This window comes from Canis lupus, chromosome 22 (genome assembly GCF_048164855.1).
Source record: "Canis lupus baileyi chromosome 22, mCanLup2.hap1, whole genome shotgun sequence".
NCBI classification, from domain to species: Eukaryota; Metazoa; Chordata; class Mammalia; order Carnivora; family Canidae; genus Canis; species Canis lupus.
The window spans coordinates 44,698,920-44,719,488 of NC_132859.1; the positions used below are offsets into that span (position 1 = coordinate 44,698,920).

General features: G+C 55.8%; 3 protein-coding genes across 20 annotated transcripts in view; 1 reads left to right on the forward strand and 2 right to left on the reverse strand.

Moving 5' to 3' along the window:
* Positions 1-1,157: 1,157 nt before the first annotated feature.
* On the reverse strand, positions 1,158-4,860 carry MYD88 (MYD88 innate immune signal transduction adaptor). The gene is made up of 5 exons (XM_072793376.1): positions 4,455-4,860; positions 3,471-3,605; positions 2,862-3,042; positions 2,561-2,652; positions 1,158-2,288 (listed from the first exon to the last, which is right to left on the reverse strand). Exons 1-5 carry the CDS (start codon positions 4,780-4,782, stop codon positions 2,134-2,136), a joined length of 891 nt encoding a protein of 296 aa, XP_072649477.1. The 5' UTR covers positions 4,783-4,860; the 3' UTR covers positions 1,158-2,133.
* ACAA1 (acetyl-CoA acyltransferase 1) lies at positions 4,591-16,963 on the forward strand. Of its 5 annotated transcripts, none has more exons than XM_072793375.1 (13): positions 4,591-4,608; positions 5,561-5,657; positions 7,649-7,742; positions 8,708-8,765; positions 10,463-10,542; positions 10,829-10,871; positions 13,124-13,222; positions 14,144-14,224; positions 15,331-15,521; positions 15,665-15,844; positions 16,102-16,157; positions 16,268-16,413; positions 16,699-16,963. In XM_072793375.1, exons 3-13 carry the CDS (start codon positions 7,682-7,684, stop codon positions 16,772-16,774), a joined length of 1,071 nt encoding a protein of 356 aa, XP_072649476.1. In that variant the 5' UTR covers positions 4,591-4,608; positions 5,561-5,657; positions 7,649-7,681; the 3' UTR covers positions 16,775-16,963. The 5 variants fall into 5 exon arrangements, with proteins under 5 accessions (XP_072649476.1, XP_072649473.1, XP_072649474.1 ...); XM_072793373.1 differs by lacking the exon at positions 4,591-4,608 and adding an exon at positions 5,148-5,292; XM_072793374.1 differs by lacking the exon at positions 4,591-4,608 and adding an exon at positions 5,252-5,356.
* A 163-nt stretch (positions 16,964-17,126) lies between these two features.
* DLEC1 (DLEC1 cilia and flagella associated protein) overlaps positions 17,127-20,569 on the reverse strand; it is a 75,524-nt gene continuing 72,081 nt past the window's right edge. For 11 of the 14 annotated variants that reach the window (XM_072793345.1, XM_072793338.1, XM_072793341.1 and 8 more), the window contains 5 exons: positions 20,478-20,562; positions 20,118-20,324; positions 18,814-18,975; positions 17,385-17,878; positions 17,127-17,302 (listed from right to left, as the gene is read on the reverse strand). In XM_072793345.1, coding sequence (XP_072649446.1) covers positions 17,179-17,302; positions 17,385-17,878; positions 18,814-18,975; positions 20,118-20,324; positions 20,478-20,562 — 1,072 coding nt within the window. In that variant the 3' untranslated portion in view covers positions 17,127-17,178. The remainder of the gene's footprint in view (positions 17,303-17,384; positions 17,879-18,813; positions 18,976-20,117; positions 20,325-20,477; positions 20,563-20,569) is intronic. The other 3 variants (XM_072793335.1, XM_072793334.1, XM_072793336.1) reach the window with 2 other exon arrangements.

A 20,569-nucleotide genomic window follows, 5' to 3' on the forward strand; every position in this document is an offset into this window, starting at 1 on the left:
TGGTGTTACCCAGAGAAACCCCTCACCCAACCCCATGACCAGGAATCAACCCAAAAACTAGTAGATCCTAGGGGACTCTTTCGGGACCACACTGAGGCTCTGCTGCCCTGGGGACACTGGAGAAGGAAGTTCTGTCTCAGAGCTGCCCTGAATACATGGAGCCTTTCTAGGAGTCCCTGAGAGCACAGGGGCAAGGCTGGGGAGCCTCCAGAATTCAGGAAGCTCAGGGGTCAGGAATGGTAACAGAGTGACTATTGAGTGAAAAGCTATGGTCACTGATAATGTCTGGGCCCTCTAAAAGATCACTAGAGCTATCTCTTGGATTAGATTTATCACTGATTTTTAAAAATAATATATTTTCTAAATTTTCTTCAGTGAATAATAAAAAACTGATATTCTATTTAAGAATAGATCAAAACCAGGGCACCTGGCTGGTTCAGTCAGTAGAGCATGCAACTCTTGATCTCGGTCAGGGTTTTAAGTTCAAATCCCACGCTAAGTGTAGAGGTAAAAATAAAATCTTTAGGGATGCCTGGGTGGCTCAGTTAGCTAAGCATCCAACTCTTGATTTTGCCTGGGGTCATGATCTCTGGGTTAAAAGATCCAGCCCCATGTTGGGCTCCATGCTGGATGTGGAGCCTGCTTGAAATTCCCTCTCACCCTCTCTCTCTGCACTCCCCACACATGTGTATGCTTGTTCTCTCTCTCTCTCTCTAAAACAAAAAACAACAACAACAAAAAAAAACTTAAAAAAATAAAAGTTCTAATAGATCAAAATCTTCAGGATTAACACAGATAGCTTAAGGATGACCATTATTGATAACAGAGTTCTCCAGAGATCTGTGGGCTGTAATGGAAGTTCTCCAGACTTTCCTTAGAGCCTAGAAGGGCTGGGCAAGGACCCAGAAACATGGCACAATCCAAAGGAGGCCACGCCTGGCAGAGGGGAGCAGTCTCCCCAGAGTCTGGAACTGAGGCCACTATTCCTGGTTTCACCTGCAGCCCTGGTGAGGCCTGGGACCTGTGAGGAGGCCCAGCTCTCAGCAAGCCCCTGACAAACCCACTGGAGCCTACCCAAGGGGCCAATTTCTCTTACCCAGGAGAGCCTTATCCCAGGTTCCTGCTTCCAAACTCCCAGACACAAATGAAACCTGCTATTCCAAAAGTAGAGAACTCTTTATTATAAACCCAGGATGCAGAAGACAAATAACAAATATAGGCATATCTCAGCTCTTTTTGGAATTTTCACAATGCATACAAAATAGGTATGAAAGATACTTTTTTGAAATTGTTTAAAAATATTATATTCCCCCATATCAAAGTGGGGATAAGTGCACAGTTAGCGAAGTGCTTTGTCAAGATCATGCAGAGAGGGGCCTCCAGTCCCTCCCCAGACCCTGAGAAAAGGTAACTTGCCCCCAGCCCTGGCTAGGTGTAGAGTAGAAAAGACACATTTTCTATTAGATTTAGGGTCTTGGGGTCTGCCCTGGGACAGAGATATGAGACCATGACATTTTCTCCCCTGAGAAGAGCTTGAAGATAACAAGCATACAGACCCCCTGGGAGGGAAGAACTGCGCCTGCAGCTTTCTTGCTATACGAGTTCAAGCAGCTCTCTTTCTTGCTCTGGTTCGCCAAAGGCACAAATGCTGGCATGTTGGGTTCTTTCCAGAGTTTGGTTTCAATGAAGAGGGGAAAAGAGAGAAAAGGAATACAAGCATGTCCCACCTTTGTCCAAGGTTAAGCCCATCGATAGTGATTCAAACATAGCTACTGCCAGTTCTGCCCACCCTACTTGGTTGTCAAATGGAGAAACTGAGGCTTAATATGTGTGGCCAGGTCAGGGCTGCTTCCACGGTCCTCTTAGTCCCAGCTGGCTCTGGACTTCATGGTCTTGGCTGACAACCTAGCATGTGGACATGCCACTTAATAGCTACTGGTTCCACAAAGGACATGACATGCCATGTCCCAGCTAGGTACAGTGGCTACAGATGTCTGCAGAGTTGGCATCTCCAGGAATGAAGAGGCAAGTGGAGCACAGCTTACCCCAACCACTGCAGGAGGAAGCAGGGGCAGAAGTGCACGCAGAGGCTGAGAGATAGACACACACCCACCCACGGTCCCAGGGCAGTCTTCAGGGCAGGGACAGGGCCTTGGCGAGGCGAGTCCAGAACCAGGACTTGGTGCAGGGGTTGGTGTAGTCACAGACAGTGATGAACCGCAGGATGCTGGGGAACTCTTTCTTCATTGCCTTGTACTTGATGGGGATCAGTCGCTTCTGATGGGCACCTGCAAGTCATGGATCAGAGCTGGCACCAGGCCCTCACTCCACAGTAGGGGGGGATCAGTCCCCAGCTCAGGGGTTAACCACAGCTCTCCCCCCAGCTAAGCACCCCTGGCACACATTCACCCATGCAGAGGGGACACTCACGTGCACACACACACTCAGGAACCTACAGGAGTTCCTTGATGCTACATCCATGGCCCTTGGTGAGGGACAGATGGCATCCCAAGGTCCTCTCTGCCCCCTGACCCCCACCTGTGGCAAAGGCAGCACTTACCTGGAGAGAGACTGAGTGCAAACTTAGTCTGGAAGTCACATTCCCTGCTTTGCAGGTAATCATCAGAGACAACCACTACCATCCGGCGGCACCTGAGGGAGAGTGGGCAGGCTGCAGGCACTGTGGCAACCTAGCATATACCACCCCCTCCCCAGCCGCCCTCCTAGCCCCAGGGGATGGCCTCAGCAGGAGTCCATTGTGCCCAGGCTAGACAGGGCCCAGCTGGGAGAATCCCAGCATCTGGATCTCTTGGGCAGGGCTTTGTGTACCCACCCATTTGCCCCCTAGCCACTTAGCCAACCTCTTCTCAATGAGCTCGCTGGCAATGGACCAGACACAGGTGCCAGGCAAGACATCACGATCAGACACACACAACTTCAGCCGATAGTTTGTCTGTTCCAGCTGCCGGATCATTTCCTGAACAAACTGGATATCGCTGGGGCAGTAGCAGATGAAGGCATCAAAACGCTCAGGCATTTGCCCTGGGTGCAGAGCACAAGGGTGACATCAAAGCTCTACAGGGGAGGAGCCCCGCCAGGAACCCTCAGCCTAGGTAATCCTGGTCCTGACTGGACCTATCCTGAGATGACACTAAGAGCAAGTGCCCTTCCTACGAAAGGAAAGATGAGTGTCTCTCTCCCCACCCTGTCACCCTGGGGCCAAGCCCTGGGTTGACCATGAGGCAGACACATTTCGTGAGTCTCATACCAGCTCAGAGGTAGGATTATAATTATTCTCATTTCTTAGATGAGGAAATGAAGAGATCAGAGAGATTAAGAGACTTGCCCAAGGGGCCAACAGCCTACCTGCTTTCAAAATCTGCTCTTATTTTTTTTTTTTTTAAATCTATGCTCTTAACAATATCCTAGGGTTCACCTGTCACACCTGAGGAGTGAGATTGGGTCCTTACCTGAGGGATCATCAAGCATGGTGATGCCCCCTCGCTCTGGTGTCCGTGGGTCACTGCTGTCAACAGCAGGCACCTGTAAGGGCTTCTCAGACTCCTCCTGCTGCTGTTTCAGAATATACTTTTGGCAATCCTCCTCTGTGGAGAAGAGACAGGGTGTGGCAGACTCCCCAGGTTTCCCCATGCCTTTGCGCACAGTTGGGACCCATCCCTTGTCCCACCCCCTTAACTGGGTTGTGCTCCAGGGCTTTTCCAGAGCACTGGTGCCATTCACAGCTCAACAGCTCTGAAGAGCTGAGTTCCCATCTGGCTCCGACCATCCCAAAGGGATGTCATTGGTGTTCTGGTCATCTGTGAAGTCATCATGGTCAGGCTTGTGTCTTTCTGTCCCTTTGTCCTGACCGCCCTTCCTAGAACTCCCGAGAGTACAACCCAAGGTCTGCTTTTTCTAGGACCCATGGCTGATGGAAGCAGGAGACCGGGATGCAAGAACGGCTCAGGAGACCCAGTGGTTACGTGCAGTGAGGGCAGAGGCCCCGACCAAGCAAGATGCATCATCTGTGGGCCACTGTCCTACACCTATGCGTGCATATTCTGTGCCGGTGAGCGGCCCGTAAGGGTGCATTTCCCAGGGACCTGAGGTTTCCGGGACTGTAGATTTTGCTCTACTGGAAGTAGTCCTGACATCCCCACAGAGGACCCTGATTCTGACTCCTGGCTCTACTACACGAAAGCCTCTGCCCGTTTTCCTGCGTTCTCTGCCTCTGTCCAGCCTTCCCCTCCTTTCTCAGTATCACCCCGCTGGAAGAGGGAACTGGTCTCACAGGGTGTACCCCCTCAGCAGGGTGCCTTCAGCGCCGCACCCCACCCCCGCCCCAGGCAGAACAGGAGGTTCTCTCCAGGGGAGGTTAGATGCTGAGGCTGGCGAAGGTCAGCGCCCTCATCCCCGAGGTACGAGGCCCGAGGCCCGGAAGCGCGTGTCCTCACCGATGCTGGGCCCCAGTTCCACCAACACGTCGTCTCGGCCCAGCTTGGTGAGCAGCTCAAGCAGGCGGCCCACCGAGGCGCCAGGGCGTCCCTGCCAGTCGTCCAGCAGCTTGCCCGTGGGGTCGGCGTGCATCTCCAGGTGCCGGATCTCCAGGTACTCGAAGCCCATCTCCTCGGCCAGCGCGGTCCAGTCGGCCGCCACCTGCGTGCGCACGTTCAGGAACAGAGACAGGCGGCGGCGCACTCGCACGTTGAGAGCAGCCAGGGGCAGGGAAGCCTTGGGGCAGGCCGGGGAGGCGGACCCCGCGCGGGAGCCCTCGGCGGCCATGGCCGGACGCCGGGGACCGCAGCGCCGTCTTCGCGTCCCGGGCCCGCGCTTCCTCCTTCCTCCGCCGCCGCAGCCCCGCCCCCGGCCCCGCCTCGCCCCGCCGGTTTCTGTTTCCGAGAAGCCCCGCCCCGCCCCGCCCCGCCCCGCCCCGCCCCGCCCCCGCAGCTGTGCGAAGGCGGGGGACCGTGCCCCCCTCTGCCCTCCGGGCCGGGCTGCAGGGATACGGGAACCCGGCACCTGCACCGCAATTCCTGTCCTCCGGGGGCTAGAGCCGTGGCAGGGGCCGGGGGCCCGGGGGGAGGGGGCGTCATCACACGACCCTCCCTTGGGACTTGTAGGAACTAGGGGCCTTAGTCTTTGGGAACTAGTGGAATCCCATCCTTTCCGTTGGGGACCTGGGGCGTTCATACCGTACTGCCCTCGAGGATGGCGGGGAGGCGGCAAAGGAGGAGACGTCACCCCCACCCCCAACACCCATCCCTGGATCTCTGGGGAAGGCACAATCCAGAGGTGAGGTGGGAAAGAGTGATACTACCTTCTGTAGTGTGAGGCATGCCAGCCCTGCCTTTGAAAGGTGGGAAACCCTCTGGGGTTGGGGGTAACAGGGCACCCTAATCTTTGGTGTCTAGGAGAAACCCAGTAGTGTTTTCTGGGGTCTAGGGAAACACATTACCATTGGGAGTCAAGGGGGCATCTGGCCTTGCTCTTTAGGGTTGTGGGGGTGGGAGGTTGGGAAACACAGTCCTGGCCTAAGGAGCTCTGGTCTTTCATTCTGTAGGTATTTATTGATCACCTACCAAATGTACAGCATGTTGCAGTAACTCCAGATACAAGGTCCCTCCCTGCCCTGGTGGAGACTCCAGCCTAGTGTGAAGGTGGGGACTAATTAAATAAACCCAAACCACTGTAAAATTGGTAAGAAGTGCATGGTACTCTCCCTAGATAGGCGGTTTGTCACATCTCTGCAACTTTATACAATCCATTCTCATGCCACACCAGAGTCCACAATTCCCTCCGTGTTCTCGAAAAGAGAGCACATTTGCATCAGGGTAAGGCTCTGGGGCCTCTAGTAAACATGTAAGCCCCCCAGCTTGGGTACTGAGATCCAGGAGACACAGAGAAGACCAAGAAGGGGGAAGAGGAATTAAGAGTCCCCGCCTCCTTCCCAAGGAGGAAGTCGTTGGCAGGAAGGGGGTGGCAGTTGGAGCAGAAGGGGGCTGGCAGTGTCCTCTTCTTAGGTTTGGTAGCATGGGGTGGGCATAGTTACAGAGAAAATAGACCCGGCAATGGCGGACTTTATTTCAAGATACTGAAAGGGCTATTCAGGGCTTGGGTGGCTCAGTCAGTTGAGCTTCTGACTCTTGGTTTCAACTCAGAGCCAGGAGGTCAAGCCCCAGAGGGGATCATGCTCATTGTGAAATCGGCTTAAGTTTCTCTCCCTCCTCCTTTGCCACTCCCCAGCTCTTGCACTGGAGCTCTCCCTCTCTCTCTCAAATAAATATTGAGAGAGGGGAGAAAGCCAGAGAGCACGAGTGGGGGGGGGGCGGGGAGGAGACTCCCCACTGAGCAAGGAGCCCTATGCAGGGCTTGATGCCCTGACCCAAGGATCATGACCTTAGCTGAAGGCAGACGCTCAACCGACTAAGCCACCCAGGCGCCCCAGTATGTAAAATCTTTTTTATAAAAGGGGTGGAGAGCGCCTGGGTAGTTCAGTCGGTTGAGTGTCTGCCTCCTGCTGAGGTCATGATGTCAGGGCCTTCTAAACAGGCAGAACGTGCTTGCGGGGGAAGTGGGGGGGGGGATGCTCCAGGGATGGAGCCCCCGCCCCCACAGGGCTTCTCGCTGAGCCGGGAGCACGTTTCTCCCTCTCCTCTGCCTCTCCCCCAGTTTGTGCTGTCTCTGCTCTCTCTTTCTGCCAAATAAAATCCTTAAAAAAAAAAAGAAAGAAAGAAAGATGGGCAGCCCCGGTGGCTAAGCGGTTTAGCGCCGCCTTCAGCCCGGGGCGTGATCCTGGACACTCGGGATCGAGTCCCACGTCGGGCTCCCTGCATGGAGCCTGCTTCTCCCTCTGCCTGTGTCTCTGCCTCTCTCTATGTCTCTAACAAATAAATAAAATCTTTAAAAAAAAAAAAAAAAGGAAAAGATATCGAAAGGACTGTTTAGTAGGCAGGACCGTTAAGTGGAAGGGTTTCCTGCCTGCATTTCTGGGCGGGGCTTCGGAAGGGTCTACCTCCTGGTTGGCCTCCTTAGCGCGACTCGGAGGGGCAAAGACCCTCTCCACCAAAGGGCGAGCCCCGCTTTCGGTGCTTTGGTTAGAGGCCGGGCAGGGGCGGGACCTGAGGCACACACGCCTTCTGCTTGGCTGAGCCGGGAAGCGCGAGAGTTGGAGGCGGGGCTGTGGGCGGGGCTGCGGGCGGGGCTGCGGGCGCGGGGCAGAGTGGCTTCCGCGCCTGCGCAGTTCCGGGAGGGCGAAGGGGCCTACTGCGCCGCGACGCGAGATGCGGAGGCTGCAGGTGGTGCTGGGCCACCTGAGCGGCCAGCCCCCCTCGGATGGGGCGCCGGCGCCGCAGGCCGCGCGGTGCTTGGGCGGCGCTCCGGGGGCATCGGCCGACGACGTGGTGGTGGTGCACGGGCGGCGCACGGCCATCGGCCGAGGGGGCCGCGGCGGCTTCAAGGTGAGGCCCCAGGGTCCGGGCGCCGGCGGGGAGCCCACGGGCCGAGCTGGCTGGGGCCTGGCCCCTCGAGTCGGAGGCGGCTCCGCGCGCGAGCTGTGACCGCCGTGTCTCTGGGGTGGGCTGGGAGCGGGGCTCCTGGAACCCCGTGCGCTGCGGGCGGGAGCTCACGGTGTCCGCGCCTCCCGCTGCAGGACACCACCCCCGACGAGCTTCTGTCGGCTGTCATGACCGCGGTTCTGCAGGACGTCAGGCTGAGCCCCGCGCAGCTGGGGGATATCTGCGTGGGTGAGCACACTGCCCAGGCCCTGGGCTCGGTCCTCCTCGCCCTCCCCAGACACCTCCTCACCCATCAGGCACCTTCCAGGTGCTTTCACGGAGGAGAACGTCTAGGAACCCCATGCGTGAATCTTTAGGCTACGTCCTACCCCTCCCGCCCACCTCCAGGCACCTTCTGCCCCCTCTCCCCACCCTTTGCCGCAAGCACGTTCTGCCTGTTTAGAAAGCAGCGCTCCCTGTGACATTCAAACCCAAGCTGCTGGCACGGCGGGGGGGGGGGGGGGGGGGGGGTTTGCGGACACCGTAGGAGACAGGAGCCAGGGGTCTCTACTCATCCCGCCTGTGCCACCACAGAACAGACGGACCACCAAAAACCATGTAGTTCAGCCCCTCACAGATGGAAACACTAGGTCTTGGGAAATTTGCAGAGATTGGACCTGAATCCAGGGCCTCGTGACGTTCAGTCCAACCCTTTACCTCTACCCCTACTCCTCTAGCCTGGAAACAACAGAACATGGCCAGACTCCCATCACGTAGGTGCCACCCCTAGGTTGGGAATCACTGGTTCCACCTCTGAAATGCCATCAGGACTTGGCTGAGGATACTCAGAGCGGTGTGCATTTTCAGAAATTCATTTTCCTAAGTGATAAGACCTGCTTGTTTGACTGCAAGCTTTGCATTGCAGTCTTCTTTTTGTGTTTCCTTTAAAGGCAGGCAGCCAGGCCACTGTACCTTGATTTGGGAAAGCCGGGTGCATGGCAAGGGAGCTTGTGACTCTCGGGGACTGGGTTGATTTGTATGACCAGGATGAACTGCTGTATGACTGGCTCTTGGAAATTCCAGAGCCCCGAGGGAGCCTGCTGAGGGCATGTGTTGTTGAAGAAAGTTCTGGAATGTACCTTTTCTAGTATTCACAACTGTACCTTAGTGCCTAGAACACTATCTGGCACTGAACGAAAGTTTGTTGTCCACAGGAAATGTGCTTCAGCCAGGGGCGGGAGCAATCATGGCCCGAATTGCTCAGTTTCTGAGGTAAACTTTCCTACTTCTAGCTGTGGGTTGGCCATTTTGACTCTTGGGCAGTCCTAGGCCCCAGGAAACCCAGCCTATGAGTGGAAGAGGGTCAGGTTGGACACCAGACCTGTATGCAGCCAGGATTTTTGGCACCATTCTCTTGTGGACACTACCTTTCCCCTACTTTGGCATTGTCTTTTTTTTTTTTTTTTTTTTCTTTTTCTTTTTTTTAAAGTAATCTCTATGTCCTGTGTGGAGCTTGAACTGGAACCCCGAGATCAGCTCTACCAACTGAGCCAGCCAGGTGCCCCTCCCCTACTTTGAAGGAAGGTTGCATTATCAGTGCTGAGCCAGGACAAACAGGGCCTTTGCAACTAGAGCAAAAGCTTTCTCTGGTTTGATGATTCAAAGTCAGCTTGTTGCTTTACCTTTGGTAAATATGGACTCTATCCTCTTTTGCCCAGCAATAACTAGGAGGGCACACTGAAAAGTGACTTTGAGCTTTTAAAATTTGGTAGAGCAAGCTGAGATATCCAAGGCATAGCATATCAGCAGAGACTTGGGGATGTGGCCCAACCCTGGAGTGAAGGGTAGCCCAGGAGGCGCCCTGGTAAACTTGCTGTCCTAAAACAAGGGAGGAGTTCTTAAATTACTGTCAGGTATAGGTTTAAGAACCACTTAAATCTATATACTCCCTGCTTCCTGAAGAAGAAATAATAGGAATTTTAGCCAGTGAAGGAACAGGGAAACTGACAAAACCTCTAGGGACCAGTAGAGGTTCAGACTGCTTAGCCTGGAGTTCAAGGACTCTCTCCATCTGGCTCCAGATTTAGCTTCCAGCCCTATCTAAGGTAGTAGCTAGGTAGTAAGGAGGAAGGAGACCTGGGAAGGGTTACATAGGCTGCATGGACTAGGAGGGCTTGAACTAGGACCTGAGAGGCCTTCAGCAGAGCCTGACCTGGGCACTAGCTCACGGGTTGCCAACCCTGGCTGCATACCAGAATCACCAGAACACATTCACCTCCCCCCTGAGGTTCTGGGTCCATGGTTCTGGGGAGGGCCTGGGGATTCTCTCAGGGTTTTGTACCCCTGGTTAGGGCAGGTTACATCAGGAGGGGTAGCCCCACCAGCTTCTAGGACTGGGACCAGTGTGGGAACCTAGGGGAACACACCCAAACAAAGAATGTTAGAATACTTGTACCTATCAGGGGTTCTTTGTCCAGCTGGACAAAGGCCTTCCAGAGAGAGTGGAAACATCAAGGGTTAGCCATATGGTTACTAGTAAGGCTGACAGTTTCTGGCCTTATGCTTGAGACTTGTTTTGTTCTGGTTCTCTGTCCCAGGAACAGATCCCGTTCTCTGTTTTTTGGAAGAAACGAATGTATAGTTTTCCTTTTTTTAATCTTCAAAGGGAGAGAAAGAAGGATTCCTGTGGTCCAGCCAGCTTTCCTTGCCTTTGAGCTGTTCTTGACCTTGCTTGAGGAGAATCACAGGAGGAAACAGCATGTGTTTGTGGGGCCCTGTGGAGCAAGTGCCTGCAGAGATGGGGTCTTCCCAGTATGGATCTGGCCTGGAGTGGGGACAGGGCTACTGGTTTGTTTCCCTGGTTTTTGCACACCTTGAGGGGGCAGTCCTATTGACCAGGAGCATAGGCCTGTTTTCCATGAGAGCCTGGCAGAGGAGAGGGGGCTGACTGTGATCTCACTTTGTTTCAGTGACATCCCAGAGACTGTGCCTTTGTCCACTGTCAATAGACAGTGTTCATCTGGGCTCCAGGCATTGGCCAACATAGCTGGTAAGTTTTGATGGGGTGGGTGCCCACTGCTACTGCCTGGCCTTGGTCCTGGCTCCATGGCTTTGGGTCAGAAAGGTCACGGTCTGCTGGGCAAGCAATAAGGATTTCTGAGAGGACCCTCTGGGGCCACAGAGTGAAGGAGAGCTCCTTGCCACTGCACTCAGCCTTTTCGGACACTTGGATCTGGGGCTGAGTCCCGTTTAGAGACCAGGAGGGGAAGACATGCCTCTGTTTCCAGAACAGGTAGACTCTGATAAAGAATGTTTATGAAATGCTTTTGTTGCAGGTGGCATCAGAAATGGGTCTTATGACATTGGCATGGCTTGTGGGTAAGAATTTCTTTCTGCCAGAGCTTACTAACTAACTTCTAACAACAAAACTAATTGTCATGTCCTGAGTTCTCAGAGGCCGTGATTACAGGTTTCTCCCCTGGCTCTTTTAGGCAGCTTAGAAGTAGCCTCCAGTTCTGAGTGCTCGGGAATTCCTCACATCTCTCAGCACTAGTAGGGAAAGGGAATTGGCTTTTAAAACCTTGCTTTCTTGGAAATTTGTCAGGCTGGAAAATGCAAGTATTTTGAGAAAATATAGCCGTTGGGTTTCCTTCTGTTGCCCTTGTTGATTTCTGATGCTAGTGAGACATTGCAGGTTTGGTTCCCTAAAGCCAGGGACAGTTGCCTAATATATAACTAGTCTGTTCATTTTACGGGGCTATCAGTCCCCTTGTCCCTCTCCTTGTTACCAAGGTGGAAACTTGAAGCTGCCTGCTGGGCTCTGAGGGGCATGGTCAGATCTGTGGTTTGCTCACTGTCAGCTGTGGCTCTGTCTTTAGCTGTAAAGCCACAGAAGGCTTAGTAGGCAGTGCCTCTGGGGAGAGGACAGGCCCTGAGGCCCAGTCTGGTGTGGGCATCTGTTGTGGAGAGGCAGGCCCAGCCCAGGCTCTGGCAGGCTCTGTGAGGCGAGTGCCCCAGGGTTTTGACACCTTCTCTCTGCCTTTCATTTCCTCTTTGTAGCTTTTTTTTTTTTTTTTTTTTAAATATTTATTTATTTATTCATGAGAGACCCAGAGAGAGAGGCAGAGACATAGGCAGAGGGAGAAGCAGGCTCCCTGCGGGGACTGGATCCCAGGACTCTGGGATCATGCCCTGAGCCAAAGGCAGACAACCACTGAGCCACTCAGGTGTTCCCTGTAGCATTTCTCGATTGGAGTGTTGTTGGGCCGCCTCGGGGCTGTGCTGCCTAGCACTGTGTTTGTCCATAAAGCCGGAGACCACACTGCAGAGCCTTCTGCCAGGGAAGAGCCCCTGCCAGTCTTCCCTTTGATTTCTGTCATGTTCCTTACTTGAGGAGGGAGAGGTGTGGGTTACTTGAAGAGGAGGCTGGAGCCTTCAAGTTCTTTAGAGGGCACCTGAGTCCCCAGGCAGGTTAAAGACTATGTTTTTAGAGTATTGAGGGTTTGGGCCAGGACTGTCTCCTATAGGCTTTGATCATGAAGAACAGCCCAGGACATCCTGGTTGGGAGTGCGCTCTGGGGCCAGACACCTAAATTTGGATCCCTGCTGAGTGACTATGGACAAGCTATTCAGCTCTCTGGGTCTCAGTGTCCTCATTTATAAAATAGGGATAGCTACCTCAGTTCTGTTAAAGTCGATAAAACTAAATGGAGTAATAGCAGCCACCACGCTGGGACTAGGTCATGTGACCGACACTGCTGAAAGCTCTCTAATATCTGACAAGATTTTCAAATAGTACAGGGTATGTGAAAAGAATTCAAAATTACATGTTATTCCTTGAGGCCTTATGTTTCTGTATCCCCTTGAGGGTCTTTTTTTTAAAGATTTATTTGAGAGAGAGTGAGTGAGTGAGCAGGTATATGCGTCTGTGCCCCAGCTGCAGGGGAGGAGCAGGGGGAAAATGAAAGAGAAACCCAAGCAGACTCTGCACTGAGCTTGGTGCTGGACTTGGGGCACATACAAGGAACAATGGCAGCTGTGTGCCTGAGGTCATGATCTGAGCTGAAACCCAGAGTTGGAATGTTTAACTGACTCTGCCACCCAGGCACCCTGCCTTGAAGCAGATCACAGTTTAGATTACAGCTCTAAACTGTGATCTTGCCTTCCTCTGAGCTCCCAGCACCTCCTGGTCAGTGCAGGTCAGATGCCCTCTGATCTATGGCTTTTAAAATATTTGGCTCTTCTACCCTCTGAACCTGTGGTGTCTGAGGGCAGGGCCCAGGCCTCCTGGATGTGCTTCCCCCCACTAGGCAGCTTTCCTTGGGAACTACTGATTGGCTGGCTACAGGAGCATTTGTGTTAGGGAAGCATAGCCTTGCCTGGGAGTGTGGACTATGTGGACTCCCTGGGAGTGCTTTGTCCTGGGGTGGAGGTGACCTCAGCCACCCTGCACCCCCAGCTCTGCCCTGCTGGCCAGTGCCCTGCCCAGGGTTCCCAGATGGTCTGCTGGATTTCCCAGGGCCCCCTGACTATTTCCCAGCGCCCCCTGACTATTTCCCAGCACTTGCCAGTTGCACAGCTATCCCTGGAGGGTGCCCTGAGAGTGACTCCCTCCTCTGCTGCCTCCTCAGGGTAGAGTCCATGTCCCTGGCTGACAGAGGAAACCCTGGAAATATTACTTCACGCTTGGTGGAGAAGAAGAAGGCCAGAGATTGCCTGATTCCTATGGGGTGAGTGTGTCCCCTCAGCTCCCTTCCTGGCCGGGAGCAGAAGCACAGACTTGGATCATCTTGTGGCATCTGGCCTTTGGGCTTGTTCTGCTTTGATGGGACATGGGGATGGCATCTGGCTGCTCCCAACTTCCCTTTCTTGAGGCTTCCAGGTCCTCTGCACCTCTAGGTTTCCAGCCATGGCCCAGCCTGTCATTTCCACCCTGAGGAGCCAGTCGCACAGGGAACAATGGCAGCTGCGCGCCAAAGCCTTGGAGGCTTAGAAACATGGGAGTGGAAGGGCTTTGAGATGTAACATCACAGTGCAACATCACAGTGCCTTGCATTTGCTCAGCGCCATTGCTCTGCAGCCAACATCGCTGAGCCTCTGGGCCATCCCCCAAGTCCATAAGCAGAGAGTCCTGGCTCCCCTGAATGTGAGATTGAGGCTCAGAGAGGGGCAGTGTCCTGGTTGCATCCACATCAGGAACCCTGTCTCCCAGGGAAGCCTCTAAAGCCAGAGCCCAGGTTGGAAGGCCTACCTGTGGCTCTGGGTTTCCAGCGTGAGGACAGGCTCTCTTCACAGCAGAAAGCCTGTAGATAGCCTTCCCAGGGGCCTATGGGGACCCTCCTCTCCCCACACCAGAGTAGCTTTCCTCACGGCATAGGAGTAACCAATTAGTGTCCCCAGCTGTTCCCTCATCTGCCCCGCTGCTGGGCTGGTCTTTCTGGCATACAAGCTTCTTAGGGTCCAGCCAACCCTGCTGCCTCCCTCTCTGCCCCCACACTCCACCCTGAGTCATCTATCTCCGTGGCCTGGACTGGCCCTCCTGGTCTCTACCTACAGCTGCAGGGACCCAGAGTTGGAGGCACAGCTATGCAGCCTGGCCCAGGCCCGAAGGCTGTTTGGCATGTCCCCACAGTGTGCTGGTTTTGTTTTAGGATAACTTCAGAGAATGTAGCTGAGAGATTTGGCATTTCACGGGAGAAGCAGGATACTTTTGCCCTGGCTTCCCAGCAAAAGTGAGTGCTGTTTGGGATAGGGTCTCTAAGGGGCGGGATTAAGTGGCCTCAGGTGGAGCTGCCCTTAGGCTACAGGTGGGCCAGGGAGTGGTTTCCAAGCCTAACTGCAGTCTCCCTCCAGGAGGGAGAGGTGGGCAGGGACTGGGGAAGTGCTGGAAGCGTGCTGATAGTTCTTCCATGTCCTATCACTGTCTGTTTACCCTGAGTGTCTCCTTAGCTGGGCTTCTTTTCCCCATCTATTCATGAGATGTAACAAGAATCAGGACTCTTCTCTGATTGTCTGTGGTTTGGCGATTAGATATGGCAGCCCTAGGCTTCTCTGGATAGCCTGGATCGTGGGGCCTGCACTGCTGGGGACCCTGGCATCCCAGCTTCCGGACCCCTCTTGGGTCTGGGTAGCATTAGAAGACCCCCCGGGGCTCAGGCCTCTGGACATGGGCAGGCTGAGGTTGGCCAGCCCCAAATGCCCAGAGGACAGGGACAAAAGAAAGGATTGGGCTTCTCAGAGGCAGTGGTTCTTAGACCCTTGGGGTTAAGGAAGCATTTGAAAATTTGCTGAAAACTATGGAATCTTCGCCAGGGGAAACCCCTGGGCACTGACATCTTGCATATAAGTGCAAGGATCATCTTAATGCTTGTGTACTGTTTAAATACTAAGATTCATTAAGTAATTTAGTGCCTATCATTTTAAATGAGTAGAACCCGGGGAATAGTTGAAATTGAGCCATTGGGATGGAACAGACAAGTTGGTAGAACCCAGCACAAATGTTCCTGGGGCTGTATGTTCAGTTTGGCCCAGAGAACTGAGCAGGCTCAGTCCCTCTTGGGTGAAGGGCTCACCACATCTAAATCTCCCCCTTCCTTCAAGGTTGGGATTGGCCAGGATTTGAAAATAGGAGGTTGATGGTGAAGAAGGCCCATGAGGCCTCAGGCTCCCAGGCTGGGGGAGAAGGGCCCACAGCAGTCCCTTAGAGCTCCCCCAAGGCAAGCATGTCCCCCTGTTTAGCAGCCTGAGAACGTGGTGCGTCTGCCCCTGGAAGGAAGGGACCCCTGGAAGGAAGGGAACCCCAAGGGAGCCTGAGCCTGGCTGTCCATGGTGCTGGCAGGGCGGCCAGAGCCCAGAGCAAGGGCTGTTTCCAAGCTGAGATTGTGCCTGTCACCACCACGGTCCATGATGACAAGGGCGCCGAGAGGATCATCACCGTGGCCCAGGATGAGGGTATCCGCCCCAACACCACCATGGAGGGCCTGGCCAAACTGAAGCCTGCCTTCAAGCAGGGCGGCTCTACCACGGCTGGTGAGACTGGGCTGGGGGAGGGGCAGGAGGGGCTGCGTCCATCCCCCGTGTTCTCTGGGAGCCTGGAGCCCCCAGGCACGGTGAACAGGTGGACCACCTCCGCCCTGCTCCAGGGCACCCTAACCCCCGCTGTTTGCCTCTAGGAAACTCTAGTCAGGTGAGCGATGGGGCAGCTGCCCTCCTGCTGGCGCGGAGGTCCAAGGCAGAAGAGTTGGGCCTTCCCGTCCTTGGGGTCCTGAGGTCCTATGCGGTGGTTGGGGTCCCACCTGACATCATGGGCATTGGGCCAGCCTATGCCATCCCTGTAGCTTTGCAAAAAGCAGGTAAGGTGGATCCTTCACAATCTATATCTGTATCCCACTCCTGCCTCGTGCTGTTACCAGTGGGGTGGGCGAGGTCATGTGAATGCTGCAGAGGGAAGGTGGGTCAGGCTAGCACCCCTACCCCAAGCCCTTCCTGACCTTACAGCTGGGACCCTTGTGGATTTGCCTTTAGGCCATGGATAGGATGGGGCCCTGGGGAGACAGAGTCCTACCAGGGGTCCACTGGGTCAGCTCAGGTCTTTCCCCCGTGCCGACAGGGCTGACGGTAAAGGACGTGGACATCTTTGAGATCAATGAGGCCTTTGCAAGCCAGGTAAGCTTTTCTTTCTCACTGTTGCCTGGGTCTTGGAGAGCCGAGTTGGAGCCTGTGGGCACATGGTACGGGGTGGGGGGAGCTTTAGCTGATGCTCTGCCTCCTTTCAGGCTGTCTACTGTGTGGAGAAGCTAGGACTACCCCCCGAGAAGGTGAACCCTCTGGGGGGTGCAGTGGCCTTGGGTCACCCATTGGGCTGCACTGGAGCTCGACAGGTCATCACGCTCCTCAATGAACTGAAGCGCCGTGGGAAGAGGTAAGGCTGGCTGGCTGTGGGGGTGTTCTGTGGGGTGCCCAAGCCAGGGTAGTTGAGGGGGAAGCACACATGCACACACTCAGCTGAAGACACGGGGCCATGACCCCTGTTTTCCCTGGGAACCAGCGAGGGTGGCACCCTGGCCTGCGCCAAGTACCTGCCACCCTGAGTGTGGGCTTAGGTGGGCAGTCTGGGAACTGTATGCCCAGAGATCTGGGGAGAGCTCGGTGGTGAGGCCTTGGCTGGGTGAAGGTACCAAGGGCAAACACAGTCTTGCTTCCACAGGGCGTACGGGGTGGTGTCCATGTGCATCGGGACCGGGATGGGAGCTGCTGCTGTCTTTGAATACCCTGGAAACTGAGTGAGGCCCCGGGCTAGGGGCGCTCCCTGGCTCTGCTCTGGTGGTGGTGGCGGCACTGGGACTAACATGAGCACTGGTGACACAGTACAGGAGTGGCTGAGGTACAGAGCTGCCCTCTGCCAGGTCACCCAGGCCACTGTGTAAGTCCTGGGAGTGAGGAATGCAGCAGACAGTAAATATGTATTCTCATCTTGGTGGCTGCAGTTTTTCCCAAGGGCCAGTTCTGGCTGTCACTGGTCTTGCCTCTGGCCCAGCTCGGTGCTTGGGCAGAGAGCACTGTAAGGGAGTCCCTTCCGGCCCATGAGCTGCTTGGAGGTCTTCAGCATGCACCCCTGCACAGCAAACCTGTTCCTTAGCTCTGGGTCATGTTTTATTTCCAAAGCTGGAGGGCTGAGGGCAGAGCCTCAGAGCTGGTGGGGTGATATGTATCTCTCATCATAAGAGCCTCGGCCCCGGAGCCGTAGGGTGCAGGCCTTCTCGCCAAGCATACCTTCCACCACCAGCGTGGACTCATACAGCTCACTGCTCCTATGGGGAGTAGGGGTCAGTTACCAAGGGGACCCTGGGCCAGGACCTCTGGCTTACAGGCAAGGCTGGGAGGGGCTGGTACCTGGCAGTGAAGAAAACTTGGAGGGTAATGGTATTTGGGGGGGCATTGACCAGTCGTGCCTCCAGCAGCCCACTGTTTGGAGATACCCTGAAGGCTGCAAGGTCCTTATCTGGGTCCTGCTGGCCTACACCGAGGGAAGGGGGCACACAGGAGCCTGGGCAGCTCCATGTGTTCCCCCCACACTTACCCCACCTCATCCCAGGGGTGCACCTCGGGTCTGGCCCAGGGCCATGAAGCAAGGCCACCCTGGGATCACTTGGGATTTGGGAACCAGCCTTCTCTGCAGGGCCTCCCACGAGGTGCCAGCCTGCACAGGAAGTGGGGGGCAGGCCCAGCCTACCCATCAGCACAGCCCAGTAGCTCCGACAGCCGCTCAGGTTCATGAGGGAGACCTCCCGGACCCGTTCCTGGTTCACAAAGCAGGTCCCGAAGTCCACCCAGCTGGTGGAGAGCTGCAGCTCGGGCACGGCCACGGTGGCTCTCAGGGGCACCACCTAGGGGGACAGAGCCTGTGGTGTGGGGCCCCTGCCCACTCCTGCTGGGCTCCAGGCCAGGGTCTCAGGGACACGGGGCCCTCTGACCCCAGGTACTGCAGCTTCTGGGGATCCCACGGGCAGCGCCTTGGTGAGCAGAAGGGGGCTGGGCGCCAGCAGCTGAAACCAAGGCTGGTGGGGGTCTGCAGATCAAGGGCCCAGAAGATGCCCTCTGCTCTCCCTGCCACCCCCTGACGGTGAAGGACGTGGCCATCTTTGAGATCAATGAGGCCTTTGACCATCAAGAGGCCAGTGATCCCCCCAACCCCCTGCCCTGTTCAAGCCCTGGTTTCTGCTCCCTGCTCAGGCCTCTCTCTTCCTCCTCTTCCCCCATCCCGTGGGGGCCCCAAGGCCCAACCCCCTGCTCCTGCTGGGGCCCATCTCACCTCTTCTCTTAGCCTCAGGCCCCACCTGTGCGCTGAGTGGTCCTAGCTCCTGGCGGTCCCCCCACATCACCCTCAGGCCCTGCCTCAGCCTACCCCACCTCTGGGCCCCAGCAGCCACCCAAGGACCAAGCTGGAGGGCCTGCCTGGTCACAAATGGATTCTTCCTTCTGGCTTCCCTGGAATCCACCCCTGAGGCTAGTCCTTTTTGTTCCTCACCTGTACCTTCCAGCTGGGACACTTCACATGCCACCTGCTCTGGGAAGCCTTCCCTGTTTCCCACCCTACAGTACCTCACCTGGTTCTGAGCTGAGGTAGGTAAGGAGAGATGATCCTCCTTTCTCCATGTGTGTGTCCTCATGGAAGGTCCTCTTCCAGGGCAGACGGGGCCCTCAGGACATGGGCCGGGGCTCCTCTTGTTTCTGAAGTCTTCGTCGGGGTCTGTCCTCTGACCCCCGAGAACAGTCTGGCCCGGCTGCACCCTCCTCGGTGTGGGGCGGGCCCGGGACTCACCTGAGTGGTGTGGTTGGCGTACTCCAGGAGCAGGCTCTGAGTAAACACCATCTCTTTCTCCCCGCTGGCATGCTGCCGAATGTCCACCCCGGGCAGCATCTGGTCAGCCGGGAGCTTCTGGTAGGAGAGCAGCTCCAGGGACAGTGAGAAGGACACGTTCACCTGAGCAGGTGCAAACAGGGCTGTCAGCTCCGGCTGCTGCAGACAGGCACCCCCGCCCCCCACCCCTCACCCCAAGCTCCGTCCTCCTCCCCTCCACGGCCCCCAGCTGCCCGGCAAGGCCCCAGCTTGGCCCCTGACACGACCAGCCCAGCAGTGCGCCTGCCTCCTCCTGGTGCCCCTGCTTGGGGCATTCGGTCCATAGACACTGGCCGTGCTCTGTGCCCTGCACCTACTAGTCCTGGGGATGGGGCCTCAGGAGCCAAGGACCTTGGAGGAGACCACAGGAGCCTGGGCGGCTCCATGCGCAGCTCCATGCGCAGCCCCTGACCTTACATGCAAACCATCCCTTACCCCTTGGCAGGATCAGGGCTATGGGTGTGGGATGAAGAGTACGGAGAGGTGGAGACTGAGGAGGGGTGGCAACAGGGTGTGGGGGCTGGCTGGTCAGAGAGGGGCCAGGGAGGAGGATGCCAAGGCCTGCTTGGGCAAAGGGTGGGAGGCAGTGGTATTTGCAGAGATAAAATGCTCCCACCATGAGTGGAGGCACAGGTGTAGGCAGGACAATGGAGAATTGAGTTTGGGTTTGAATTCTGGTCAGGACCGGATGCCTGGGTTCCATCAGTGCACGGAGGGTCAGAGGTGGTACTGTTACGAGATGTCTTCTCTCTGAGAGCCCTGCGGCTCCCTGAGGCACTTTAAGAGGACCTTTACTTGGTGACAGTGTGTAGTTTCATGGGCGCTCTGGTAGAAGAGGACTTTGGGCTGTGCTTTGGGGCTGTCCCTCAGTTTACCTCTGAAGAAGGGAGCAAGTGCTAAGTAAGCCGAGGGGGCCCATCCTCCTTTCTTTTGCAGATGTTTCCTCCCTCCATGGTGAGGTCCTTGGAGGAGTCTGTCACCTAGTACAGCATCTAGCACGTGGTAGACTCAGTATACCTGTACCAAAGTGCACTTTTTGGAAGAGAGGATGTGACTGCTCACTGAAGCTCTGGAAGTGGATGACAGGAGAGTGTGCAGTGTCTGGACGCAAATGTCTGTACAAGTGCATGAGGGTAATGGGCACATGTCTGTACATGCCTGCATATGTGTGAGAGGAAGGTGACCTCTGGCCCAAGTGACTGCCTGCAGTGCACCTCCCAACTGACCAGCATATTTTCCTGGGGGTGGAGCACCAGCTGCTTGCTAGCCGTGGCAGGCTCTTCCTCTCGGCCAGGGCCAGGAGCTCTGCGGCTGCGGCTGGCCCCTTCTTGAGAAACAGAGAAGGGCCTGGAGACCAGGAGTTGGAAGTACTGTGGGATCTCTGTGGTGTTGGTCAGCTTCAGGTGGTGGGTGGTCACCAACTCACTCAGCACCTGGGTGGTGACAGATATTGGGGGGTGGGGCTGGGGATGCATCTCTCCCCTCCTGGAGCCCATGGCTCTGGGGTAGAGGACCCAGACCATAGGAGGCCTCATGGAGATATCTGAGGTCCAGGTAGATTGGCAGGGGGTGGGCAGCACACTCACCCCAGTACAGGGCTGCTCGGGGATGAGGTCACTGGCCTGGTGCCGGAACTCCACACCACCACCGTAATCCAGCTCCATGCTTAGCCTGTCAG